General features: G+C 54.0%; 10 protein-coding genes across 10 annotated transcripts; 7 read left to right on the forward strand and 3 right to left on the reverse strand.

The window, feature by feature from the left end:
- Positions 1-413: 413 nt before the first annotated feature.
- On the forward strand, positions 414-1,571 carry LMH87_012264 (uncharacterized protein; the record flags this gene model as incomplete). The annotated part of the gene is made up of 1 exon (XM_056201546.1): positions 414-1,571. The coding sequence occupies one exon, from the start codon at positions 414-416 to the stop codon at positions 1,569-1,571; it is 1,158 nt and encodes a 385-aa protein (XP_056053288.1).
- A 628-nt stretch (positions 1,572-2,199) lies between these two features.
- On the forward strand, positions 2,200-4,241 carry LMH87_012265 (uncharacterized protein; the record flags this gene model as incomplete). The annotated part of the gene is made up of 2 exons (XM_056201547.1): positions 2,200-2,385; positions 2,442-4,241. The coding sequence occupies 2 exons, from the start codon at positions 2,200-2,202 to the stop codon at positions 4,239-4,241; spliced, it is 1,986 nt and encodes a 661-aa protein (XP_056053289.1).
- Positions 4,242-4,703: 462 nt separating this feature from the next.
- On the forward strand, positions 4,704-6,104 carry LMH87_012266 (uncharacterized protein; the record flags this gene model as incomplete). Its single annotated transcript, XM_056201548.1, has 2 exons — positions 4,704-5,316; positions 5,392-6,104. 2 exons carry the CDS (start codon positions 4,704-4,706, stop codon positions 6,102-6,104), a joined length of 1,326 nt encoding a protein of 441 aa, XP_056053290.1.
- A 765-nt stretch (positions 6,105-6,869) lies between these two features.
- LMH87_012267 (uncharacterized protein) lies at positions 6,870-9,813 on the reverse strand (the record flags this gene model as incomplete). Its single annotated transcript, XM_056201549.1, has 3 exons — positions 6,870-9,397; positions 9,549-9,576; positions 9,805-9,813. The coding sequence occupies 3 exons, from the start codon at positions 9,811-9,813 to the stop codon at positions 6,870-6,872; spliced, it is 2,565 nt and encodes an 854-aa protein (XP_056053291.1).
- Positions 9,814-11,056: 1,243 nt separating this feature from the next.
- On the reverse strand, positions 11,057-11,464 carry LMH87_012268 (uncharacterized protein; the record flags this gene model as incomplete). The annotated part of the gene is made up of 3 exons (XM_056201550.1): positions 11,057-11,151; positions 11,214-11,294; positions 11,398-11,464. The coding sequence occupies 3 exons, from the start codon at positions 11,462-11,464 to the stop codon at positions 11,057-11,059; spliced, it is 243 nt and encodes an 80-aa protein (XP_056053292.1).
- A 1,817-nt stretch (positions 11,465-13,281) lies between these two features.
- Positions 13,282-17,764, forward strand: LMH87_012269 (uncharacterized protein; the record flags this gene model as incomplete). The annotated part of the gene is made up of 4 exons (XM_056201552.1): positions 13,282-13,476; positions 13,534-14,794; positions 14,843-16,988; positions 17,044-17,764. 4 exons carry the CDS (start codon positions 13,282-13,284, stop codon positions 17,762-17,764), a joined length of 4,323 nt encoding a protein of 1,440 aa, XP_056053293.1.
- A 564-nt stretch (positions 17,765-18,328) lies between these two features.
- On the forward strand, positions 18,329-19,792 carry LMH87_012270 (uncharacterized protein; the record flags this gene model as incomplete). The annotated part of the gene is made up of 4 exons (XM_056201553.1): positions 18,329-18,354; positions 18,413-18,550; positions 18,621-18,718; positions 18,897-19,792. The coding sequence occupies 4 exons, from the start codon at positions 18,329-18,331 to the stop codon at positions 19,790-19,792; spliced, it is 1,158 nt and encodes a 385-aa protein (XP_056053294.1).
- Positions 19,793-20,090: 298 nt separating this feature from the next.
- Positions 20,091-21,581, forward strand: LMH87_012271 (uncharacterized protein; the record flags this gene model as incomplete). Its single annotated transcript, XM_056201554.1, has 3 exons — positions 20,091-20,274; positions 20,358-20,602; positions 20,688-21,581. The coding sequence occupies 3 exons, from the start codon at positions 20,091-20,093 to the stop codon at positions 21,579-21,581; spliced, it is 1,323 nt and encodes a 440-aa protein (XP_056053295.1).
- Positions 21,582-21,705: 124 nt separating this feature from the next.
- Positions 21,706-22,174, reverse strand: LMH87_012272 (uncharacterized protein; the record flags this gene model as incomplete). The annotated part of the gene is made up of 2 exons (XM_056201555.1): positions 21,706-21,802; positions 21,864-22,174. The coding sequence occupies 2 exons, from the start codon at positions 22,172-22,174 to the stop codon at positions 21,706-21,708; spliced, it is 408 nt and encodes a 135-aa protein (XP_056053296.1).
- Positions 22,175-24,030: 1,856 nt separating this feature from the next.
- Positions 24,031-25,231, forward strand: LMH87_012273 (uncharacterized protein; the record flags this gene model as incomplete). Its single annotated transcript, XM_056201556.1, has 3 exons — positions 24,031-24,256; positions 24,349-24,850; positions 24,928-25,231. 3 exons carry the CDS (start codon positions 24,031-24,033, stop codon positions 25,229-25,231), a joined length of 1,032 nt encoding a protein of 343 aa, XP_056053297.1.
- Positions 25,232-25,367: the final 136 nt, after the last annotated feature.

The following is a 25,367-nucleotide window of genomic DNA, read 5'->3' on the forward strand; positions in this document are numbered from 1 at the left end:
GCTGTTATATTGATGGAAGTTTGCTCATAAACGAACATCTGTGCATCGCAAGCCGAAGACCGCCACGTACACTGTTTTTAGGTCTGCTACGGGTCTTGGTTGCTGGTTCGTGTGAGGTAGACTCAGGGGAGTTTTACCGATATGAAGATCCGAGAAACTCCTCTTCTCCAAACTTAGTCACCTTTGCTACACATATATAAAAAACCCCATTCCAAGACGACGCTACACTTCGCCGTCGAGTGAATGAATAGAAGTGTGGCTTAGTCATTCCGCGCCACATTGCTGCCGTGGCACACTACAAACAACACCGGCGACAACTTTGCTGTCGCCAGCCCCGCTAAAAAGTTGAGATGGGCTTCTGCAAAAATTCAGCCAACTGCGAAATCTTCGTGCAGTTACCGACAACAACTACCATGGCAGCTCCGGCGACTCTTCCAGCTCTACTAGAACAGCTGACACAGTCGTTGTCGTTGACACAAGAGGCTGCCCCGGCACTTTCTACAATCGAGCATCCCAAAGATGGTATTTCGCTACTAGATGTGAAGAACGAGGTGCTCTTGTCCTATCTAGAAAACCTCATTTTTCTCATTCTGCTCAAGATTCGGAATCACAAGAAGTCGCCGAGTGTATCGAAGGAGGGCAACTTGGACGAAGAGGTTCGCTCAAAACTTGTCGAATTACGATTATACCTCGAAAAGGGTGCGCGTCCGCTGGAGGAGAAGCTCAGATTTTCGATTGAGCGATTCCTTCGCTCCGCAGATGACGCACAACGCGAAGAGCATGCCAAAGAACAGCAAGCCAATGGCAACGCGAGAACGGGCTCCGAGAGCGACGAAGACGAGTCGGGCTCCGGATCTGACGACGACGAAGATGAGGAATCAGAAGCTGAGCCGCAAAATACTAAACGCAAAACGCCGCATGGGAAGATGACTGCTGCCCCCAAATTCGGCAATCTTGTGGATGATGTAACTGCGCGACCTGCGCAGGGGGACGGTGCTCCGTCCGGGGTCTACAGGCCACCCAAGAGAGATCGCCAAGTCATGGATACCGGCGCGCGCAAAGAAAAGGTCGATCGCCGTCCCAACAGATCACGAACCATGGAAGAGTTTGTCAACTCCGAGCTCTCCGCAGCACCCATGGCTGAGCCTAGCATCGGCACCACCATTGTGCAAGGCGGCCGCAAGACGAAGACTACAGCAGACCGCGAGGCCGAGGCTGAGCGTCGCGAATACGAAGAGACCAACTACACACGTCTCCCCAAAGAGAGCAAGAAGGACAAGGCTAAGAAGGCTAGCCAAGATGGCAGCAGTCGCCGTATGCAGTTTGGTGGCGAGGAATGGCATGATTTGGGTGAAGGCGTCGATCGCATTGATCGCCTCACAAAGCGCAAGGAGGGTGGCAGAGGCGGCAACGTCCGCGCGATGCTGGACAAGAGCCGCAAGCGTGGCCGCGACACTACGGATGGTCCTAGAGGGAGCGGGCATGGGAGCGGGCATGAGATGGGTGACAGGTTCAATAAAAAGGTCAAGATGCTGGAAGCTGGGCGCAAGGACAGGGGGGAAAACAGGTAGACTCCGTGTACACATAAGCGATTCAATATGTTTTATATCCAAAACCATCGCCCAGTATTTGTTGATGCTTTTTCACTATTCTTCTTTACTAGACTCATCTTCAAAAATTATGTTCTTTACCCAACAGCGAAGTTTGTAGAGGCTTCGGGGATGGAATCAATTCACCCCTATTAGCACATAGCCCCGCTAGAGCTTATGCAGGACCCCTCCATTCAACGTTGGTAGGCAAGTTTGCGCCACGCCATGAGAAGACAAGCCCCAGCATGACGAAACGGAAAGGAGTTCATCTGAAATGTAAGATAGATAGATAGAGACTTTTTCTTTTCTATTTCGCTATCAAGTGTCGTGTTTTCCAGCGTTGCCGCACTAATATGTACATAAGCGGAGCTTGTCAAGCGGAGGGCTGGCTTGTCAATTTTGTACAATCACCCCGCCATCGCTCAGAGTTCTTCTGACTCACCCCACCATCCGATGCGACTGTGTTGATATAAAGTCGCCCTGATTCCTCTCGATAATCTCTGACGTCCCAATTCTGCGCTGATCATACACTCGGACGTACTCTTTGGAGCATATTTCTTGTTCGGAACGTTGTCGCATTGACCCGACGCCGAAGACGGCAGCTTCGAAAATGGCAAACGCCACCAAGCCCATCCTTCCAGTGGAAGGCAAGCGCAACGTCTTGATCACCAGCGCGCTGCCCTATTCCAACAACCTGCCACATTTGGGAAACGTCATTGGCAGTGTTCTGTCGGCCGATCTGTACGCACGTTACTGCAGAGCCAGAGGCTACCAGACTCTGTACGTTTGCGGCACCGTAAGTACCCTCTCCTGCATCTTGTGCTCACGAGACCCGCGCTGACATGGTTCAAGGATCAATACGGTACCGCTACCGAAACCAAGGCCCTTGAAGAAGGCACCGACCCCGCCACTCTTTGCGCCAAGTACCACGCCCTCCACAAGTCCATCTACGACTGGTTCCGCATCGATTTTGATATCTTTGACAAGACACCCACCGAGCACCAGACCGACATCGTACAAGACATCTTTTCGAAGCTTTGGAAGAACGGCTACATTTACGAAGACGAGACTATTCAGCCGTTCTGTCCCGTTGAGACCCACAGCACTTTCCTCGCTGATCGGTTCGTCGAGGGTGAGTGCTCCATCTGTGGCGACAAGGGTGCCCGGGGTGACCAGTGCGACGCCTGTGGTTCCATTCTTGATCCTCTTAAGCCCGAGGAGACTGGCACTCCCGCCGAGGGAGAGGCGGCCAACGAAGTCAAGGCTACCGGCTGGCTTATCAACCCTCGCTGCAAGGTCGACGGCGCAACTCCCGTAGCTCGCAAGACGAAGCACCTTTACCTGAAGCTCGATGACCTCGCCGAACAGCTGAAAGCTTGGTATAAAACCACTGCGGACAATGGCTGGAGCACGAATGCCAAAGCTATCACCCAATCGTGGATCGACAAGGGTCTCAAGCCTCGTGCCATTTCTCGTGATCTCAAGTGGGGTGTCCCAATTCCCGACGTCGAGGGCTTGAACGTTGAAGACTATGCTCGCAAGGTTTTCTACGTCTGGTTCGATGCCTGTATTGGCTACATTTCCATCACCAAGACTTATACTGATGGTGATAACCGCGAGGGCAAGAACTGGGAGAAGTGGTGGAAGAACCCCAAGAATGTAGAGCTTATGCAGTTCCAGGGCAAGGACAACGTCGGTTTCCATAGCATTGTCTTCCCCTCCTCACTTCTTGGTACCAAAGAGAACTGGACCAAGGTGAACAGAATTTCTGCTACCGAGTACCTCAACTATGAGAATGGAAAGTTCTCCAAGTCTCGTGGCATTGGTGTCTTTGGCAACAACGCCAAGGATACTGGCATTGACCCCGACATTTGGCGTTTCTATCTGCTTTCTCGCCGTCCCGAACTTGCCGACTCCGAGTTCAAATGGGAGGAGTTTATCGACGTCAACAATAACGAGCTCCTCAAGAACGTTGGCAACTTTATTCAGCGTACTCTCAAGTTCTGTGTGGCCAAGATGGACAGCACTGTTCCCGCGGCTACCGTCAGCAATGAACTCATCGACTCTCACAGGGCAGCAGTCAACCAGATCCTTGCCACCTACATTAGCCACCAGGAGGCCAACAAGATGCGCAGCGGTATTCTCGATATCCTCGCCTTTTCTGCTCTCGGAAACAAATTCCTTCAGGACAATGGCTTGAACAACAAACTCCTAGCTGAGGAGCCGGAGCTTTGCAACACAGTTATCAATATTGCCATCAACCACGTCCACCTCTTGGCTGGCCTCCTGTACCCGTACATGCCCACCACAGCAGAGTCGATCTTCAAGCAGCTGGGTCAGGAACCTGATCCGGTCATTCCCGACACTTTTGGCTTTGCTGCCGTTTCCGCTGGCCACAAGATCGGGACCCCCGAGCCTCTGTTCTCCGTCATCCCTGCTGCCAAGCTTGATGAGTGGCGTGATGCCTACGGTGGTGCAGAGCTGAAGAAGCAGAAGGCTATCGAGGCCGAGAAGGCCGCCGCAAAGAAGGCTAAGAAGCTTGCTGATAAAGAAAAGAAGAAGGCCAAGAAGGCTGAGGCCGCCGAGACGAAGTCTGCTGAGACTGCGACTGCTGCGGATGTATCCAAGCTGTCTTTGGATGAAAAGAAATAGAGATGGGAAGTTGTAGAATAATGATAGAAATGATATGGATTTGGAGTCTGGGGGTGATGAGAAATAACTTAACAGTCATAGCGCAGTAGTGCAAATTTATATCCAATGGCTGCATATGAAATTTTAAAGACATTATGTACTGGATTCAGTGATTTTCATCCGACAAATTAATTCCTTTGCTGTTACAGGCGGTTTGTGACGAGATTCAGTGCCTAATGTCGAGGTAATAAGTGATAAGATAAGAGCTCGAAATTTCTCCGAAACAGCACCCCACCATCAGAGTCAGTTGCGCCAAACTTTTTGGCTGCACTTTAAACCAGGAACCTTTTGTACCTTTTTCACACCACAATCGCCTTTACTTAATTCCTACAAAATAATATTTCTCTTCGCCAACTTCAATCTCGAATCGCACCGCATCGAAGGCATATTCTAGAAGGCGCAGCCTCGCCAACGCCGCCCGTCATGAGCACCACCACACACGGCGACAATGCCATTGACGTTGACCTTCCCGACGAATCCACGCTACCCTTTCCCAAAAGCAACGAGGCACAAACGACCAACATCAGCGACGACGACGACAACGACGGCGAGGACGACCCCATAACCGCCTCTTATCCCGTCTTTCTCAACCCCGCGCTGCCGCTGGGCCGCAGGCTGCTGGTGCTGCAGCACCCGAACCGAACAGACGAGAGCGGCGGCGCGCGCGCGCCGCCTTCAGAGCTGCGGCTCAAGGCTGAGAGCGGCATGGTCGAGGTGGACATGCCGCTCGACTACAACGAGGCGTACGACCGCGACAAGGGCCTGCGCTGGGGCCGCACGCTGCAGACGTCCATGGCGGCCAAGAATGGCGGCAGCCACGGCCTCGCCGGCGGGTTTGGCTTTGGCGCCGTGCAGCAGCGCGGTGGTGGTGCCGGTGGTGCCGGTGCAGGACGCAGGCGGAACGAGGTGGACGCGGAGGATCTGATTGACTGGAACGAGGCGGTGCGACAGGACAAGGTGCTGCGGACGCAGACGCTCGGAGGGCAGTACCCGGATGCTGACGAGGTGCAGTACATGGTTGGTGTTTTCCAAGGAAGTACGTGACCTGCCGACCCTTATTCGCGGAAGCCATTTTCGTGTCGTTGATTGCTGACGTTATTCTGGCTCGCAGAGGATTTGCACCTGACACCCGTGTCGTCCCTCGTGCACCTCCGTCCACAGCTACACCACCTCGACGCCGCCACGCAGCAGGAGCGCCAGGCCGCGGCCAAGGAGGCCGGCGCGAGCGGCGGTGCTCCTGGTACCGGCGGCGGCGCCGCCCCTGGCGGTCCCGGCGGCGGAAGCGGCCCTGCCGCGCGCGCCATCCACATGAGCATCAAGACGACGGCCGACGGCGAGACCGTCACCACCGAGACCATTGCCGACCGCCTGCGGTTCGTGCAGGGCGAGGCCTGGCGCAAGATGCGCTACACCGACGAGAACGAAGAGGCCGCGTGGGAGGTCTACAACGAGAGCCTCTTCCTCAACGCCAAGCATCACGACAAACCCAGCGATAAGAAGAAATCGACCGAGGAGAGCGGTGCTGCGCAGTCGCTAGAGGGCGCCGTGTCGACGTTTAGCTCGAAATGGGAGAGCAACCAGCTGCTAGAGGCGGTGAGCGGCATCAAGAAGCCGGAGCCTGTGGCGGCTGTACCTGCTGCGGCAAAGGACAAGGCGGCAGAGGACAAGGCCAAGCAGGACGCCAAGGAGAAGCTGGCGACCGAGGCGCAGACGGCCGCCAAGGCGGCGGCGGACAAGGCAGAGGAGGAGACGAGAAGGCCCAAGAGAGCACCCAGAGGCGGCGGCGGGCTGGGCACGGCTAGGCGTACAAGTAGAACAAAGTAGCACTCGGCCCAGAGTCTTTGTATATACTGTCTTATTTTGGAGGGTGAAAATAGCGAGGTCACTGCATATTCATGAATGAAATACATTTCAATTTTCACAACAATTTAGGACGGAGATGTTTTGCTTCAACTTTTTTATTAGTTCCTATTCCTGATTTTAAAGCTTTTTTTTTAATAGATGGATGATGTAAAGCAAAAAGTAGTTGCAAATAAAAGAAATCGTCACGACAGACGATGCAAAATTTGTTGGACTGGTGGATGCGTAGCTTTCCCATTAGCCAAAATACTCCCATCCCAAACTTGCATTCGACTCCGTGCTTTGTTTTCGTCTTCGTCCTCCTCCAACGCAGCGCATACGATACACACTCTGTCAAGAAGAAAAAGAGAAGACAATAATGCCTTTGATCCGGGTGTCCCATACGAAATTTGCAAAAAGGATATGTGAAAATCAACAATCGTAAAAAAAGAAACAGTCGAATAAATGATATAACCAATACATGACATCTCCTGTTGCCCTTCACCAGCCAAAACATCGCACCAATATCTGCATTTTCAAAAAGACAAAGTGTCGTCGTGACGGCCATATTGTTCGTAAGAATGATGCAAGACAATTAGATGTGGATGTTGTAAAGAAAGGGGTTCTTTTGTTCGACCTCGGGCTGAATTTTCTCCGTTTGGTCCCAAGCATTGCAATGGATATTCGCTGAACGCTCAAGCGTTGTATAAAACGTGTACATGTGAAAGGGAATCGGAAAATGATAGGTATTTACTGCAGGAGCTCCACGTCAAGGCCGATGGCTCTCATGAACAAGTTGACACTGGCCAGGCGGTCAGTGGCCATGGCTGGTGGCAAAGTCTTGGACAGGGCGACGGTATCAAGGACACGGTCCTTGACAGCCAGGACCAAGCGTGTTTGCTGGTCGTGATTCGCGCTGACGCCCATGGCAGCGAGGAACTGCCAGACATAGACGTCGATGCCGGCATTGACGCTGCCAGGGAACATATAGGGGAGCGAGGGCTCAAGTCGGCTGAAGAGAATATCGAAGGTCTGGTCCCACTTCTCCCATTGTTCAGGGTTACCAGCCCCAGTCTGCTTGAGCAGAACAGTTCGGCTCAGAATCAGAGTGAGCATGGAAACACCGATGCGAGTTCTGGCAATCAGATCCAAGTTCAGCTTAGTGGCAATCAAGTTGAGGACACCATCGACTATGTCCAGGCCGGTGTCGTTGAAGTACTGCATGAGCGATGGCATGACCGTAGAGAGGAAGAGCTCAATATTTTCACGCATTCTCGAGTTGAGGGTGGTGTCATCGTCGGTAACGGCGGCTCCCTGTACCACATCAAGCTGGTCAAGGTGATACACAATCATGGTCAAAATGGTTGTGCGCTGCTCGAAGCTAAGGTGGGGGAAGATGCGAGGAATAGCCTTCTTGCCCTTGGCACAGGACAGGAAAGCGATAAAGGGGTGAGGCACGGTGGCACCAATGGGTTCGTGAACCTTGAGCTCGTTCCAGAGCCGGCCATTGAGAGCCTCGAGCTCGGTGGCCCATTCACGATGCTTCTCTTCCAGCTCAGGATCGGAAGGCCCAGCCATGGAAGGCGGGATGACTCTGACATGGTCTTCGAGTTTCATGAGAGTATCATAGACACGCTCAACGTTGCGCAGGATGGCTCTGCGATCGGGGCCAGCCGTAGCGTCCCGGCTACTGGCAGGACGAGGAGACTCTGTCTCCTTTCTCTGAATGTTGAGAAGTGGCTTGGGAGTCTTTGCATTGCTGAACGAGATCTTACCCAGGCTGCCAGCGATCACCAGCTGAGGGTTCTTGGGTTTGTTCTTGGCGGCTTCGACAGCTCTCTGAACCTGCTGCTCCATGCGCTGGATGTGGTTTTCGGCAGGGCGGCCGTGGCGGCGGGGTCCATGACGGCTGCCAGTCTGGAAAAGGTAGGTCTGCGCAAAGTTGCTCAAAGGTTGGCTAGGATTTTGTCTCTGTCCAGCACGGATGTGGCTGTAGACTTGGTAGTAAAAGTCTTCGGCGATGGAGGCATCGCCATTCTGCTCCGTGGGGTTGCCGGTAGCAGCAATAAGCTGCTGCAACTGAATTCGAGTGATGAAGTTCTTGTCTTGGGGAGTCATCACACCATTGTCCTTTGACAGAAGCCAAATCTTGTGGTTGCGCTTCGCACGTTTTGTCTCTTGGTCCAGGAATGCTGCTTTTTCCTCTTCAGACATGCCCGAGAGCTGGGGGTGGTTGTGCAAATGGTGCATGGGGCCGGCACCACTGGGAGTTCTTCCATGCTGCTGACCAGCGAAAGCAGGGTGCTGAGCATCACCGGAGAGCCTGTTGGGATTCTGCAAGATTTGGGTCGGGTGGGCGTGCTGGCGCAGGAACTGTTCCTCGGTGAGAATCTGCCGCTGATGAGGAGGTTCCTGTCCGGATTGAGGGCGCTGAAGAATGGTGACGGGCTGTCCTTGAGCGGAGCCTTGCTGGTGTTGCTGCGCCTGTTGAGCAGCCATCTGCGGCTGTCCTGGATAGTAGCCGGCGTTCGCTGGGGGCTGTGCAGGGACGGTCTGTTGGGCAGGAGAGGTGGCCTTGGGCTCAGATGATCGCATAGCTGCCTCAACCTCCTCCAGACTCATAATCTTGCGACCCTTTGATTGTGCTTCGGGGGCAGGGGCAGCCTTGGGAGGGCCGATGCCCCAGATGCTCTGGTCGACATGGAGATCGGGGATGGGTTCTGCGTCGCGATACTTTTCATAGCCAGAGCGAGCAGGTGCTTGACGATACTGCTGTTGTTGATGGTACTGCTGGTGGTGGTGGTGGTGGTGTTGCTGTTGCTGCTGCTGCTGGTATTGCTGCTGCTGCTGGGCATAATAAGGGTCGGAAGGAGGCTGGGCGGGATGAGTCGCGGGCGCGTTGGACCGGGCGGCAGGTTTCTGGCGGTTGAATCGGAGATGCTCCTCCTCGATGGCATCGGCTACCTTGGCAGTCTGACCGAAGAAGTCAAAGTCCTTGCCGACCTTGGAGGATGCAATTACGTCGCCACCACTATGGCCGCCGCCGCCGCCGCCTCCAAAAGTATCGTCGTTGAAGGCGTCATCGGCGTCGTCGAGCTGGTCACCCAGACCGTCGTACGTGTCGTCGAAGTCAAGGGCATCGTCGGCACCCCCATCGCCACCGGTAAGTCCAGCAAAAGGGTCATGACCTTGAGAAAAGCCCGGCGCGGCAGCGTTGTGCCTACTGGTATCGAAGAAGGACATGATTGTACGGTTTATTGTAGTTAAAGTGCAGTGGACTGGAGAAACGGCATTAGTTGTGAGTTGTCACTGTCACAGCGCGACTCGCCCGCAGGCGCTTCGCCAAGACGTAGCGCATAGAAGCTGGTCGTGTTTCCAAAGCTCTATACGACAGCATCATGAAGCCGGCGTGAGAACGCGGGAACGTACCACTAGGAGGTTGTCGCGAGAATGAGAGCTGAAACAAGGACGCACAAATCTATCATGGTGTGTATAGCAACCAAAATAGAGAGGGCGGCGTCGCAAACGGCTGCGAGACACTGTGCAATGCAGCGCAGTGTATAGTAAGCTCCGAGACGAAGCGAAGCACTGGTTGCAAAGTCCAAAGAAGAGGGGAGCTCTGCTAAGGCGAGGATGCAGGGGGCCTCTGCTGGTAAGCTGTAGTGAAGGTGAGGGAGGAACTGACGTTGTGCATTCTCCCCACTCTGGCAAATTCCGGCAGCGGAAATCCAGAGAAGGTGGATCACGTGACGTTACTGCTTTGCTGTGCTCTGCTTGCGCCCACGTGCAGGACGGCTTAAATATGAAAACGAAAAATATTTAATGGAACGATTCAGTAACCATCAGATTTCAACACATCTGAAATCTTGATGCATTAAGGCGATGATGTTTATGCTGCATCAAGGCTGTGAGTACTAGGTTCCAAGGCGAGTCTTTCAATGCAACTCCATGGGCAAGTCCAGGTCCCCCTGGGTACAAGGCATATATTCAGCTTTATTTACCACCAAAAACGGGGCTTATTTTCGAAATACTCCATTTATACAACTTTGGGGCATGTGTAACTTTGTTCTGTGTTCTGGGATGAGCTGCCTGCCATAGTTCTAATGGCAAAGCTTACCGGCTGAAACGCACAGCAACAGAAATTTGAAATCAGCGGTTGATCTCTTGATAATGACAGTGTCCTAACAGCTACAGTACCTTGAATTACACATTCAATTTTAGAACTAATGTTTTCTAATCCTTTCCCACAAACGACGGAACAAGCAGAGGAGCGGCTGGCGACCTGTCAGTGGTTCCTGAGCTACCCTACACAAGAAACGCTCAAATAAGACTACGGCAGCTGCCAGTAGCCACGGGAACGACCCCTCTACTTGCTCTATCCTTGTCTTTTTACTGTATTTCTCTCTACTGGATTTCAATTGATCTGCTTTTCTCCGGGTCCCCCTTCTGATAGGGACTTACGAGCAGCACCATCTAGTAGCGACCTCAAGCCTGGGACCACATATTGCACTTTCAATAAATCTCTACTTTCCAATGTTGGCTGCGGCAAATCCAGTGCAGTACTGACAGAATGAACTGTATTTTCGCCACCAACTGGACTTCAAATGCAGCTGTACTGGACCGCGAGGCCGTGCCGCTTAGCATAATTACTACGGAAACAGGCGGGCTAGACTACCCCAGGCGCTTTGGTGGTTCTTATGTGTGTCCGCCGTGCCACCAATTGCAGGTTTTGCTGCCTATAGCTTTGTGTCATTTTGCGCCCAATCGAAGGATATCTGCGTATGAATGTTCATGTAGAGGTTCGCGCGATTAGAATTGTCCGCGTAGAGGAGATCCGCAGACCAACCAAGGATGATGTCGAAAACATCGATGTTGACGAACGAAACAGAATTGTATTCCCAAGGCGGAATCTATGCTAAGAAATTGAAATTTTCCTCCTAAAAGAAATCTATGTCATGAAGTCGTTTTGCCAGGCCGATCTTGTCACCCCCGTGTGGGCTTTCGGCCACCGGCGCTCCGTGGCGCGCCTGTGCTACCACCAGCTAAAAGTTATTTGACGAAACCTCCGTTCTTGGTTTTCTAACATCTACCAACCATTTCCACCAGGGGCAGTTAGAGGTTCATTGACGTTATTCCTCGTACTGAGAAGATCCTGGAAACCACTGCCATCATTGGCTAGAGTGCCGGCTCGATTAGTTGACGATCAGACAGGCAACGCAGGGTACCTGGGAGGCAGCGCTGCCGGGCCTGCTGAGGCTGGGGAAGTTTTCTCACGTACCGACTGGAGCAGACAGGGTGCCGACAAAGAAGCTGACGGCAACAAGAAACGAGGTAAAGAATCGCATGACGTTTTCTTATCCAGTAATATAGTTCTTGCGAGAAAAAGGGAAGAACCGAAAAGAGAATACCGGTGCCAGGATCGAAGGGACCTCTCCCCTTTTAACAGGCTGTAACGCTGGTGGGTTTGAGCTAGGCCGAGATGGCGAATGAGGCACGTCGCAACAGGCTCTTTTGGACGCCTTACGGTGCTTTTTTGTCTCGCCACTGGCTGTCTATACTCCATAGACAGCTGGCACTAGTAATCCCGCATAATAAGTACTACTAGTAACAGTACTTCTGCAAGTCATGTGGAGCTTCCTCTGGCTCACCAAAGCACCATTATTGTCGAGCAACACTCTCAGTGCTACAAACGGGAGGAGGCCGCTTTGTGGCTTTAACGCTGGTGTCGCCTGGCTACGGTGTTTCTTCTGCCCGGTGGGCTCGGCCCTCACCGTTCACCGGCATGTTGGAAGCTGGAGTTAGATTGTACTCTGGCGAACAAGCCCAAAAATGGTAGCTGGAATGTGTCGGACAATGCGCTGCATTGGTTGACTTCGGTACGGATACATTTCCTCAATACTCTATCTCTGTGTCGATATTGGGAGACGGGCCTAATCATCTAACGTTAGTTGGCACATTTTTTTCGAGAGTAGTATTCGGCCGGTGGCTTGCTTTCACCCGTCGCCACCATCTGACATGGCTGTCACACTTCAACACGCATAGAATGCCAGTGTAGTCTTGAGTCGGAGCTTTTGCTCTGGTTTGCTGAAAGTAGCGAGCCGTCGCGACAGCCTCGTACCGTTACGCGAAAAGGCCACCCGCCGACCGCCGCCCGCTTCACGCGAATTGATAAGTGCCCGTTATTCAGTTGGCACCACAGATGCTACACACGCGCCCCCTCTGCGCTCCAACTCCAAGGAGGGGGCATCTGATTCCGCGATTCTTGCATGCTATCGCAGGACGGCGCGTAACCCTTTTCATTGATTGGTACTGCTTATGCAGTAGTGTCTAACTGTATGCAAGCTTTGCGTAGAATGAGTTAGTTTTGAGCGACTTGTCAGTCGTAATCAATAGCCTTCTGGGAACTTTTGTTCAATCAGGCTCCCACTAAGCGCTACGCTAATGCGACTAGGGAAGGTAGCTGACAGGATCGGGCCATCGTCACCGGATCTCCATGTGATGGCCCCTCCCAACGCTGAGCTGTCCAACCTTCCGTGCCGTGTTCGCGATCCCGGCGAATGTCGCAATTCGCGCGGGATACTCAGTAAGCACAGGATCCTTGAGCCGCCAGACAAAATAGAGCCAGTGCAGCTGGTTTTTCGAGAATCAGGGGGTTTCCGCCTTTCGCGGACAAGGCACTGGCTGTCAGCGCACCCACCCGGGGGTAACCCAGAGCCTTCCTCCCCGCATAATCCACCAGGCTAATTCGCCCTCGACAAAGTCCATAAAATTAGCCCTTACTCCCACTGCAACCCCATCATCGTTAGCTCAATGCAACCAGATGCGAGTGGGAGGGGTGGGCAGGGGCCGGAATTGCCTGTCAACCTGCCAGGTCGAATACTTATTGCCACCCACTGTATTGCATGGGTTGACTGATAGGTAGCTACCAGTATGTACCAACGCCGGCCAGGCTGGCTTAGTTGGCTGGCTCTGTAATTTCCTATTAATGTGATTGCTCCCAACCCGTGGTACCTGCCCTCTCCCCTCTTCCTCAGACGCTGAGCCCAATTGTTTGCCTCTCCTGGCTTGTAGCAATCAGCATTCAAGGCATCACTGTGTTGCTGGTGTCACCTTACCTACCAACATTCCTCGCCACTTCGCAGGCATCAAGCCCGTGAGGAAGATGTCGACTCTTGCCGCTGACCGTAACTTCTGGGACCCTCTCGAGGGTATCTTCGATTTCTCCCTGAAGTTCGAAGAAGCTGTACTACAGCTTATCCCGTCAGGGATAAGCCTTGCTTTTTTTCCAATTTTTGCCTATCGATATCGCCATGATCCCATTTACGTCCGCTCTAGCCCATTGCTTTGGGCCAAGCTCGTGAGTTTTTATGACTAGTCGCCCAACGATAACACCACTCTAACCGACAGGACACAGTTGATCTCTGCTGTCATTGTTGCGTGCCAGGCTGCCGCCGTTGGTATCCACAAACATGCGACTGCCGACCAGACTGATACGGCTATACCTGCAGCATCGCTCGAGCTACTCGCCGCCATCAATATGGTCATGATGGTGTACATTGGCCACAGGCATTCTATTCGCTCTTCTGGACTTCTGGCCACCTATCTGCTCTTCACTTTCGCTATCGACATCGTCAAAGCTCGCTCGTATTTTCTCCGGGGAGAATTGGATGCTCTTGGTGGCCTAGCGGCTACCACAGCGTCCCTGCGCTTCTTGTTGCTCATTCTCGAGGAACGATCGAAAAGAAACCTTCTGTTTGATCAAAACCTTCGTGAGATCTCTGGCTCAGAGGCTACCAGCGGTTATTTTACCAGATCGTTCTTTCTTTTCTTAAATCCGATATTCCTGGGTGGGTTTTCCGGTCAACTTCAAAACGCCGACTTGGAGAAGCTTGGGTTGGATTTCTCGTCGAAGGTCTTGCACGAAAAGCTTCAACATCAATGGGAGCGTGATAATATCGCCTCTTCCGACCGTCGCCTTTTCTGGGCAACTTTTTATGCATTCAGATGGGATCTCTTCCTTATTTTTATCCCACGCCTCCTAAGTATTGGAGCTAGTTTTGCTCAACCATTTCTCATCGAGCTCGTCACCGAAACAGCGGAGCTTGATGCTAAACAGGAAGGGCACAAGGTGTCTAACGGCAAGCGAGGGGGAATGTCGTTTTCGACGGTTTTGGTCTATGTCGCCTTAGCCGTGACCAAGGTATCGGCTTCACACCTAGCGAATCGTCTCGCTGTGAAGGTTCGCGGTGCCCATGTTGCTAAGCTGATGGACAAAACTCATAAGCTCAGTGAACGCGAGGCCAAAAAGTCGGCAGTTTTGACCCACATGAGCTCCGATATCGAGGACATTGCCAAGGGTCTTACCAACTTTATCGATATCCCTATGGTTATTCTAGAAGTTGTGGTCGGAGTTTTCTTCCTATCGCGATTTATTGGTGCTTCTTGTTTCTTTGTACTACTTCCTGTTCTAGGAACCAACATGACCTCGTTTCTTCTTAGTAGGAAATCTGGACCGGCATTGGGTAAATGGAACAAGCGCATCGAAATGAGAATTGCGAAAACAACCGAAGTGCTTAGGCAGCTTCCAGCCATCAAGATGCTAGGTCTCGGCCCAACTATGCGCGATCAACTTCACCGCCTGCGAGTCGAGGAGATGGAGGTCTCGAAGATCTATCGTGTGTACATGGGAATCTTGAGCGTAACTCAAGTAGTCGCTGATGTAGGAACTCCAATTGTTGTCATCGCCGGCGCCTTTTTCTGGAGAGGATTTGAGCACAGGCTGGTATCGTCTCGTGTATTCCCAACGCTCGGTGTCGTCAGTTTGATCCAAACCCCGACCATCAAAGCGCTGATGTCTTATACGGATGTCACAGCGATGCTTGCTTGTTTTGGCCGTATTCAAGGCTTCATGGACTTGCCTGAGCGTGAGGACTCACGGGTGCAATGGGATCCATCCGCGCCTTCAGGTTCCTATGAGCTTGTGCCGACTTCCTATGGCTCAGACGTGATGAGAAGTCGGGTACAAGCGCAGAGTCCGTATGGAATCATCCAGTTCGCCAATGCCAGCATTGGACCTGTCGATATGGATGAACCCCTTCTTAAAGAGATAAATCTCTCTCTTCTTCGAGGCGCAGTCTCAGGCGTTCTCGGTCCTACTGGCTCTGGTAAATCCACCTTTTTAAAGAGCATTCTGGGAGAGACCAAAAACGCAGCTGGCTACGTGTATACCGATAAAGTAAACATCGCTTATTGTGGTGCCAATGTCTGGCTCAAGGACGCGTCGATTCGGGATAACATTGTCGGGTGTCTGGAATTCGATGCTGTTCTATACCAGGAGACCATTCAGGCATGTCAGCTTGAGGAAGACATCGGACGACTCCCTGGCGGGCATGATTACGTTGTTGGTCCGAATGGTTTCAATCTCAGTGGTGGTCAACGCCAGCGTGTCTCTCTAGCTAGAGCCGCTTTTGCTCGATGTGATATAACTGTTATTGACGACGGGTTCAGTTCACTCGATCGACGAACAGCAACTTCTATTCTGTTTGCTCTCTGCGGAGCCGATGGCCTTCTCCGAAGAACGGATTCCACAGTTCTTATATCCACATACCTGCCAGAAGTAGTGGACATCATTGATCATCTGATCACTGTTGACGAAGATGGGCACATCGTCATGGAAGGCCCCCATGAGAATCCGGCCCGCAGTCTCATGATCGCAGGATACCTGAGCTCTGTGAGGCCGTGCATTTCTGAGGATATTGAGGACCAAGAGAAAGCCTCAATCCGCCGACTATGGGTTCTTGATCCTGCACAAGCCGCTGACCCGGAAGAGGTCTATAGGAGGCAAAGAGGAAGTTGGCAGCTGTATTTGGTCTACATTGACAGTATTGGGAGATTCAAGTGCCTTGGACTCGCAATTCTGGCATTTCTCGTCGCTGGCAGTGAGTACCTTCCTGAAGTTTACATGCGAGTCTGGACCGAAAGGCACCCGGAATCTGGCAAGTGGTTTATTGGATACGCATGCCTGGCCATTATCACCTTTGTTCTGTCAGCAATAGCATATTGGCTACTATTTGGTATCGTTGCAGTAAAGGCTGCAATAGCGCTACATGAACAGATGCTTAACGCCACCATGGGAGCGACGCTAGGCTTCCTCACCAGCACCAAAACCGGAAATATTCTCAATCGCTTCAGCCAGGATACCACTCTTTTCGCCAAGGTTCTGCCTTCATACCTCTTCAGGACTATGTACATGTTCTTCTCGTCGGTGGTGCTGGTCGCCATCATCCTGTCAAGCGCCTCATTTATGTCTGTTTCGCTGCCAGCAATCGTGGTCGCAATCTACTTCATTCAGGGTTTCTATCTCCGCACATCTCGTCAAATCCGTCATATTGACCTCGAAGAAAAGGCGCCGCTGTACACGTATTTTTGTGAAACAGCCGAAGGCATTTTATATATTCAAGCCTTCGGCTGGCGCTCCAAAAGCATGGCGAACGGTTATCGACTCCTCGACAATTCTCAGCAGCCATACTACCTGATGCAATGTATTCAACAGTGGCTTGTTCTTGTGCTTGGTCTCCTTACTGCCGTAATTGCATTTATCCTGGTGTCTATTGTTGTCTGGGGTGAGAAGGGCACCAGCGGCCCCGCCGTCGGGTTGTCATTTCTGAGTGTTATCAGCTTCCAGCGAATACTGGTCCTGCTGCTTGAAGCCTGGACCGGATCGGAGACGTCAGTTGCCGCCATCTCCAGACTGGAACAATTCAAGAAGGAAACGCCTCAGGAGCATATCCCCGAGGAACCCGAAGATTTACCCGCAGACTGGGCACCTGAAGGGTACATCGACTTTACCAACGTCTCTGCACGCTATAAGTATGTCACCCCCGTATAAATCAGTCAAGGACAACCACTAACACTGTCTCCGCAGACCTGCGAGAGACACTCCGCCCATCATCCGAGACTTCTCGCTTGCTGTAGAAGCGGGGGACAAGGTTGGCCTTGTCGGCCGTACCGGAAGTGGCAAAAGCTCTTTATTACTTGCCTTGCTTGGGTTCCTCCATTGCGAGGGTCGAGTCGAAATTGACGGTATTGACGTCAAAAATATTGATCCCGACTTTTTGCGGTCACGCGTCATTTCTATTACGCAGGACTCAGTACAGCTCAACGAGACCGTGCGCAAGAATCTTTTGCCATTTACCATCAATGACAATGACGACAACAGGACAGAGGAGAAAATGAGAGAACAGCAGCTGACAGACTCTGCGCTTGTTGAGGTTCTACAGAGTCTTAACCTGTGGTCCCAGATAGTGCAAAAGGGAGGGCTGGACGCAATGCTGGTGGATTCGGGATACTCCAAGGGCGAGCTGCAATTATTCTCGATTGCGCGAGCCCTTGTCCGTCGCCGAGAGACTGGAAGCGGTCTCGTCTTGATTGACGAGGCGACTAGCAATCTGGACGCGCTCCGAGATCAAGAGACACAAGCAGTGATGCGGGAGGAATTTAACGACTGCACGGTGTTGACGATTGCACATCGTGAGGAAACTATTCGTCGTGTCGACTTTACGGTTGCCTTGGATGACGGAGAAATGACGAGTATGGGCGTTCCTCAGGTAGAAGCTGACCGAATCGCAGCAGCTTCTCAAGATTGATGAAAGTTTTGTTTTTATTACATTTTCTTTGTCGTTTTCTCTTGTTCTCGGCTTTGGGATTGAGTCACTTTGGTTGCTGTCATGGCGGCGTTCTAGCGTCTCGTCACTATTGATCATTGTACATACAAATTGCAGAACAAAATACAGGTAGCATGTTATTTATTCATCTTGGCTATATATCATTTTTAAGTAAAATTAAAAACAGCCTCAGCATACGTGGTAATTCACACCCCGAGGCGAGTTTTGTGACTAACACGGCCAAAGTGTATAATGCCAAGAAGGCCGGGCAATGACTCATTCTAGGCGTTCAACACATGCCTTGATCAATAGCAATTCATTGATAAGAGAAATGCAAATACAGCCACAGTTTGGGGTCGAAGGATCTCGCTACCCCGCGGGCTGCGGAGGGCGAAGGCCGATGCCGCAAAAGCGCTGACCCACCTCGCCGGCCGGCGCAGGTGTAAGAAGTGGACATGATGAGCTGATGGCGAGCTGAAACTCTCTCCAACAATGACTTGAACAAGCATCGTCGTTACAAAAACAGAAACAAGGCGAACATTCAGCATGACCAACACAATTGTCGTCGTCGGGTAGGAGATGATCATCGGTCGGACTGCGCACGGGGTTTGCTAACGGGCCTTTTCCCAGCGGCGGCGTGTCCGGCCTCACGTCGGCGTATCTGCTGTCCAAGAGCAAGGGCAACACCGTCACCGTCGTGGCCAAGCACATGCCGGGCGACTACGACATTGAATACGCATCGCCGTTTGCGGGTGCCAACGTCCTGCCGTGAGTTGTGCTTCTTCCAGCTCTTTCGCCCACCGCATCGCTAACACGGCTTGCTGCCTGTGCCTCGCAGCATGAACCCAGACGCCGACAGCAGATGGGAGCGTCGCACGTGGCCCGAGCTTGAATGGCTCTGCAGAAATGTTCCAGAAGCTGGCTTGCACTTCAAGAGTACGTACGATTCGCACCCCGTCACAAGAGAAGCACAGATTTGTTTGCTCCCCCTTTGCTTGCACAATCTCATGGGCACGGCAGGCCTGCCGTAGCTCCCTCACCACGTGGCAATCTCTCCTAGTTCCACGTCCTGCACTTGCAACAGGGGGCTGACGTCTCATCTCAAAACTTACAGATGTTCGTGTCTTCCGCAAGCACAAGGACCTGGACCCAGATACGGCCTCGATGCCCATGGATCCGCTGTTTGATCCCAACCCGTGGTACCGCCACATGATGCCCGACTACCGCGAGCTCGAGTCGAGCGAGCTGCCGCCCGGGCAGGACAGCGGCTGCAGCTTCACCAGCGTGTGCCTCAACACGCCCATGTACCTCTCGTGGCTGGTCGGGCAGTGCCTCCGCAATGGCGTCGTCTTCAGGCGCGGCGTGCTGTCCGACCTCGCCGACGCGCGCCGCCTCTCGCACGCCGGCCGTCCGGCCGACATCGTCGTCAACGCGACGGGGCTCGGGTCGCTGCGCCTCGGCGGCGTCAGGGACACGGCCATGGCGCCGGCGCGCGGCCAGCTTGTGCTCGTGCGCAACGACCGCCCGTCGATGCTCGTCACGTCGAGCACCGACGACGACAGCGGCGAGGTGCTGTACGTGATGCACCGCGCGGCCGGCGGCGGCACCATCATCGGCGGCACCTACGATATTGGCAACTGGGAGTCGCAGCCGTGCCCCAACATTGCCGCCCGCATCATGGCGCGTGCCGTGCGCCTCGACCCTGAGCTCGCCGGCGGTAAAGGCGTGACGGGGCTTGACGTGGTCCGGCACGCTGTCGGCCTGCGTCCGTACCGCAAGGGCGGCGTGCGCATCGAGCGCGAGACGCTCCGAGACGAAGCGGAGGATGGCGGCAGCAGCGTAGAGGTGGTGCACAACTATGGCCACGCGGGCTGGGGATATCAGGGCTCGTTTGGCTGCGCCGAGAGGGTCGTGGAGCTTGTGAATGAGATTCGCGCGGCCAAGGGCGAGGATCTCTCCAAGGAGCCTAAGCTGTTCAACTATGACGCTGCGGCTACTCCCAAGCTGTGAATGGGCACACAAAACTCCGTCCACGAACAAAAATACAACTATGAATGTAACAATTTTACGACTGGAAATTACATTAGCTTAATTGATTGGTGTTAGTGAAACTAGCGTGCGCATCTGCAGCGGATAGGCGCACGCTGGAGCCCCGCTATAGCTCAGTGCCCCTTTCAGACAGCTTGATGCCTTCAAGATCCCCACCACCACACCACCGACCATCATTAACCCACAAACGGCCTCGTCGTGATCGCTACTCAGAGACTCGAGGTTTTCCCGCTGCATTTGGAGGGACGACCGAGAGCCCATGGAGGCAAAACGCACGCCCGCAGCACGCCCGGCGGCGGCTCGTCAAGCCCCTGCGCATGTCCGCGCGCTGACGTTTGTCCTCGACGTGGCGTGCGGCCGGCATGCGCTGTCGCCGCTGATTCCCGTGGCGCTGTGGCTCGCCGACGCCGTGCTGACCTGCCTGGTGATTTGGAAGATTCCATGTAAGAAATCCTCGTCATTGCTGTCAGAACCATTGTTACTATGTTTTGCCGCCATGGTACTAACCGATGTGTCTGGTCTGCAGACACCGAGATTGACTGGATCGCGTACATGGAGCAGATCAAGCAGTTTGTCCACGGCGAGCGCGACTACACAAAGATCAAAGGCGGCACCGGCCCGCTCGTGTACCCGGCGGCCCATGTCTACACCTACACGGGGCTCTACTACCTCACGGGTGAAGGCGAGAATATCCTGCTGGCGCAGCAGCTGTTTGCGGTGCTGTACATGGCGACGCTGGGACTGGTGATGCTTTGCTACTGGAAAGCCAAGGTTTGTACTTTTTTCCCCCGGCCCAATTCTACCTGATTTTCAACTACGACTCTTTGAAGAACAACGGCTAACAATCGACATCAAGGTACCGCCATACGTCTTCCCGCTCCTCATCCTCTCGAAGCGTCTACACTCCGTCTTTGTCCTGCGCTGCTTCAACGACTGCTTCGCCGCCTTTTTCCTGTGGCTCGCCATCTACGCCTTCCAGCGGCGGCTGTGGGCGCTCGGCGCCATGGCCTACACCTGGGGCCTCGGCATCAAGATGTCGCTGCTGCTGGTGCTGCCCGCCGTCGCGGCCGTGCTCCTCCACGCGCGCGGCTTCTCGGGCGCGCTGTCGCTCGCGTGGCTCATGGCGCAGGTCCAGGTCGTCATCGCGCTGCCCTTTGTCGCCACCAACACCAACGGCTACCTCGCGCGCGCCTTTGAGCTCTCGCGGCAGTTCAAGTACGAGTGGACCGTCAACTGGCGCATGATGGGCGAGGCGACATTTCTGAGCCGCGGTTTCGCGCTGTCGCTGCTCGGCCTGCACGCCGCCACGCTGGCGCTCTTCCTCACGACGCGGTGGATGCGCCCCGCCAACAAGTCGCTGCGCGACATGGTGCCCGCGTGGCTGCGCTTCCGCTCGGGGCTGACGCCGGACGAGGAGCACCGCGCGTCGCGCCGCGTGACGCCAGACTTTGTCATGACGAGCATCCTGGCGGCCAACGTCGTGGGCTTGCTGTTTGCGCGCTCGCTGCACTACCAGTTCTATGCGTACCTGGCGTGGTCGACGCCGTTCCTGCTCTGGCGCGCGCTGCCCAACGCCGCGCTCGTGTATCCGCTGTGGCTCCTGCAGGAGTGGGCGTGGAACGTGTTTCCCAGCACGAGCGAGTCGTCGACGGCGGCGGTCGCCGTCATGGCGACGACGGTGCTGGTGGTGTACGCCGGCACGCGCAACGACGGCATCGCGGTTAGGAAGCCGGCGGCCAAGAAGCAATAGAGGTGGTGGCGGTGGGTGTATTAAAGATTTAAGCAAAAGAAAGCATAGAAAGAGGGCAAAAGGTATTCAATATTTATAGATGCAAAATTTCATAAGTCGTCATGGCTGTGGGCCGTGGATATATCTATTCGTCGTCCGAGTCGCTGGGCGGCATCTTGCCCACGGTCGATTCTTCGTCCGAGTCGTCCTGGTCGTAGGCGGCCTTGGCAAACTCCTTTGGCCTACGTGCGCATATCATTAGACCTTCCTTGCCCATCCGATTAAAGCCAGCTCGAGACTCACCAGTACGGCATCTTGCGCCACTCCTTTTCGCCCCGCACAATGTTGATAATCTCGCCCTGCGCGCGCGTGTCCGTGGCGCCGTCTTCGTAGCGCTCCGCCAGGGCGAAGCCGCCGCGCTTGATCCAGATGGTGTTGCGGAACTTTTGTGCGAGTTCTAGGACAAGAGTCTCTTGGCCGGGCAGCGCGCACAGGAAGAGGTTGTTGCCCTCGGGCTTGACGACGCGGACGAGGGTCTGGTTGGCGGCGAGGACGTCGGGCGGGGTGAGGGTCTCGTCGGAGGCGGCCTGGACGCCACGGTTCGTGCGGCCCATTGTCGATGTCGGGAGGTACTTGTATATATCGAGAAGAGAAGGCAAGAAGATTCGATGACTTCAAGTACGCGAAAATGGCTGTCGAAATGTTGTAATGGGTAAGCGGTCTGTCGAAGGTCGGCATCTGTTGTCGAACTTTTTTTCTGTATCGATAGTGGGGTTGAGGGGTCTCGCGGGCCGCGCCCCGGTCGGACATCTACAGGTGCCGGGCGTGTGCAACTTTTAAAAACAGCTGAGACGATGGGCGGTTGCGATGAAGACTGTGTGCATTTAGGTATGTAATTCTGTTTCGCTGCTCACACCATACTTTGGCACATGTCCTCGAATTCTTCTGCTACCTCATACCTACTGGTAGAGTTGAACTTGTTGGAAGAACCTTGATGGCCTTGAACAAAGAGCTACATTCAGATTTCATCAATCCATGGAACCAATTGCCAGGACAACATCGAGCGTCGGACCAATCAACACAAGACGATAGTAGTAAGCCATTATAATTCTATTTGTACTCGTGGAATTCTCAGTTGGCCTGCGAAGCCCGCTCTTCTTGCATCTCGCAGTCGTGTAATTGAGCTGTGCTGTTAGGAAGCCCAACGAACAGATTCAGCAGCTGGTGTACCACCTAGCAGCAAAGCACAGAGACGCAAGGATACAAAAAATAAAATAAAAATGACAGTCCATTTTAGCAGGAAAATAGACTCATCCGATCGTGCCACACTGCGCGACGATCGATTACCCATAGACTCGCTCTACCCGCACTGATTACTACACTGTGCCGATGCTCGGGTTTGTCTCGCCTTGTCGGCCGGCCACTACTCAGTAAGAAACACACCAGGCCGCTGCGCCCAAATTCTTGGCGGGGGCTCCATACAACAAATACGCGTATCTGGTCTGCTCCGGGCGCAAGCAAAGACCCCCCCTGTCAGCAAATCAGCAAGCCATCAAGCCAAGTCCGCAGCAAGGCTGGCGGGTCGTCCACGGCGGAGCTCTCAGTTTGTCCGCAAAAGATGGACTGTGCCTTTGTTCGTTTGCTGCTCGGATAGAAGCTGTCCCGATTGTATTTTTGCCTACTTGCTTGTGTCACCTCCTTTGGCAATTTTCTCGTTCACCGAAACGGTCGAATGGACAATGTTCCCTCGCTGTTAGGCAGAAGATGTCGAGTCCGCCTTCTAGAATGTCTCATCGTACATGGTTGAGATGAAATCCTGGAACGATTCACTGTCCAACGGAAAGGTCTCAAGACAACTTGCTAGCGCCCGGATGGGCAGCCATCCGGCCCAAAAAAGCATCTTTGGCCGAGTCCTCCCAGTTTTAGCACCCGCCGGAATTAACGAATGACGCCCCCACTAGCTGACGCCCTACCTACACTTATTTCGCTGTTTGTTCAATTAAAATGCGGCTGGTTTGTACGGAGCACTTCCAGTTCCGTACCCGGCGTTACACGTATTCGAAACTCTAGTTGGCGCTGACAAGAACCGTACTAGTCAGTGTTAGTGTGCCCCCCAAACGAGGCTTTGCGCTTCACACCCCGTCCTTTCAAATACGTCAACGAATCCTCTTTCTCTTTTTTTTTTAACAGTCATATTGTTTAAAGTCTGGTTCTGTCTTCCCGTCGCTGTTCCAACACCGACTTGCGACTGTTTGCTGTCCTCCGTGATAAGATACCCCCTCCGCGTTTCAGGACCAACGCGCGACATTGACGACGACGACTCGCCACATCTCTTACAACGGCCTGCTAGACTCGATCCTATTTCCGAGGCTTCCGCCCGGCCAAAGAACGAGCAACTCGAATACATCTACAGAACAAAGCGACCCGAGAAACGTCACAGCGCCGACAACAGCACGCCGCCGCCGCCGCCATGGCTAACCACACCATGGCCGAACCCTACAAGAACTGCGTCGAGGTCACGCCAGAGTGCCCGGTCCAGGCCACCGTCCTGGGCTACTACCCCAACCTGGGCTCCGGGTACTTCTTCACCATCATGTTTGGCCTATGCCTCGTGGGAACCGTCGTCCTCGGCGTGTCCAAGCGCACATGGACCTATACGGCCGCCCTGACCTGCGGGCTGATATTAGAAACAGCCGGTACGCAACTTTTCAATCTCTTCTCAAGTCGCAAAAGAGAACATCAAGGAAGAACAAAAGGAATACTGACAATGCGTGCTCACAAATAACAGGCTACATCGGCCGCATCCTCCTCTCCTCCAACCCGTGGGACGAAGGCGCCTTTGAGCTGCAAATCTGCGCAATCATCCTCGGCCCGACCTTTATCTGCGTCAGCATCTACCTCACGCTCAAGCACGTCGCCCTCGCGCTCAACCCCTCCATCTCGCGCCTCCCCGCCGTCTGGTACCCGCGCATCTTCCTCCCCGCCGACGTCTCGTGCCTCATCGTGCAGGCCATCGGCGGCGGCATCGCCGCCGCCGCCGGCCACTCCAAGCCCAAGCTGCAGAAGACGGGCAACCAGGCCATCATCGCCGGCGTCGCGCTGCAGGTCGTCGTGCTCGCCGCCTTTGGCGCCCTCGGGCTCGACTACCTCGTGCGCGTCGCCCGCTGGATGCGCAGGCCCGAGGCGCAGGGCTCCGAGGGCCTCGGCGTCTGGCGCAGCCGCAACTTTAGAGTCTTTCTCACGGCCATCTGCGCCGCCTACCTGTGCATTTTTGTTCGATGCATCTACCGGTATGTTTTTTTTTTAAATTACCCCCCTCCCCACCAACTATACATCTTTCGTGCGTGGGTGCTGACGACAGACACAGTATCGCGGAAATGGCCGGCGGTTGGGGCAACCACATCATGCAGGACGAGCCCAGCTTCCTCGTCCTCGACAGCTCCCTCGTCCTCGTCGGCAGCGCACTCCTCACCATCTTCCACCCGGGCATCTTCTTCCCCCAGATGCGCCACAACGCCGTCGCTCGCCGCCGGCAGCGCGCCGACGAGAAGCAGAGCGCCAAGCGCGGCGACGCCGCCTCGGCCGGCGGCAACGACTCAGACGAGACCAGGATCCCGGCGTCCGCCACTGGCCCTACGCCTTCGGAGACGGCCACCAAGGAACAGGCCTAGAGGAGTTGCGTGAGAGAGAAGAGGAGCTTTGTTTCTGTATTTTTGATTGCGGACTTTGCAAATTAGAAGGAGGATGAAAATACCATGGGCAGAAGCATTGCAGCCAGAAGGCAGTGAAGGAGGATATCAAGCATCA

Source organism: Akanthomyces muscarius, chromosome 4, assembly GCF_028009165.1.
Source record: "Akanthomyces muscarius strain Ve6 chromosome 4, whole genome shotgun sequence".
Classification (NCBI taxonomy): domain Eukaryota; kingdom Fungi; phylum Ascomycota; class Sordariomycetes; order Hypocreales; family Cordycipitaceae; genus Akanthomyces; species Akanthomyces muscarius.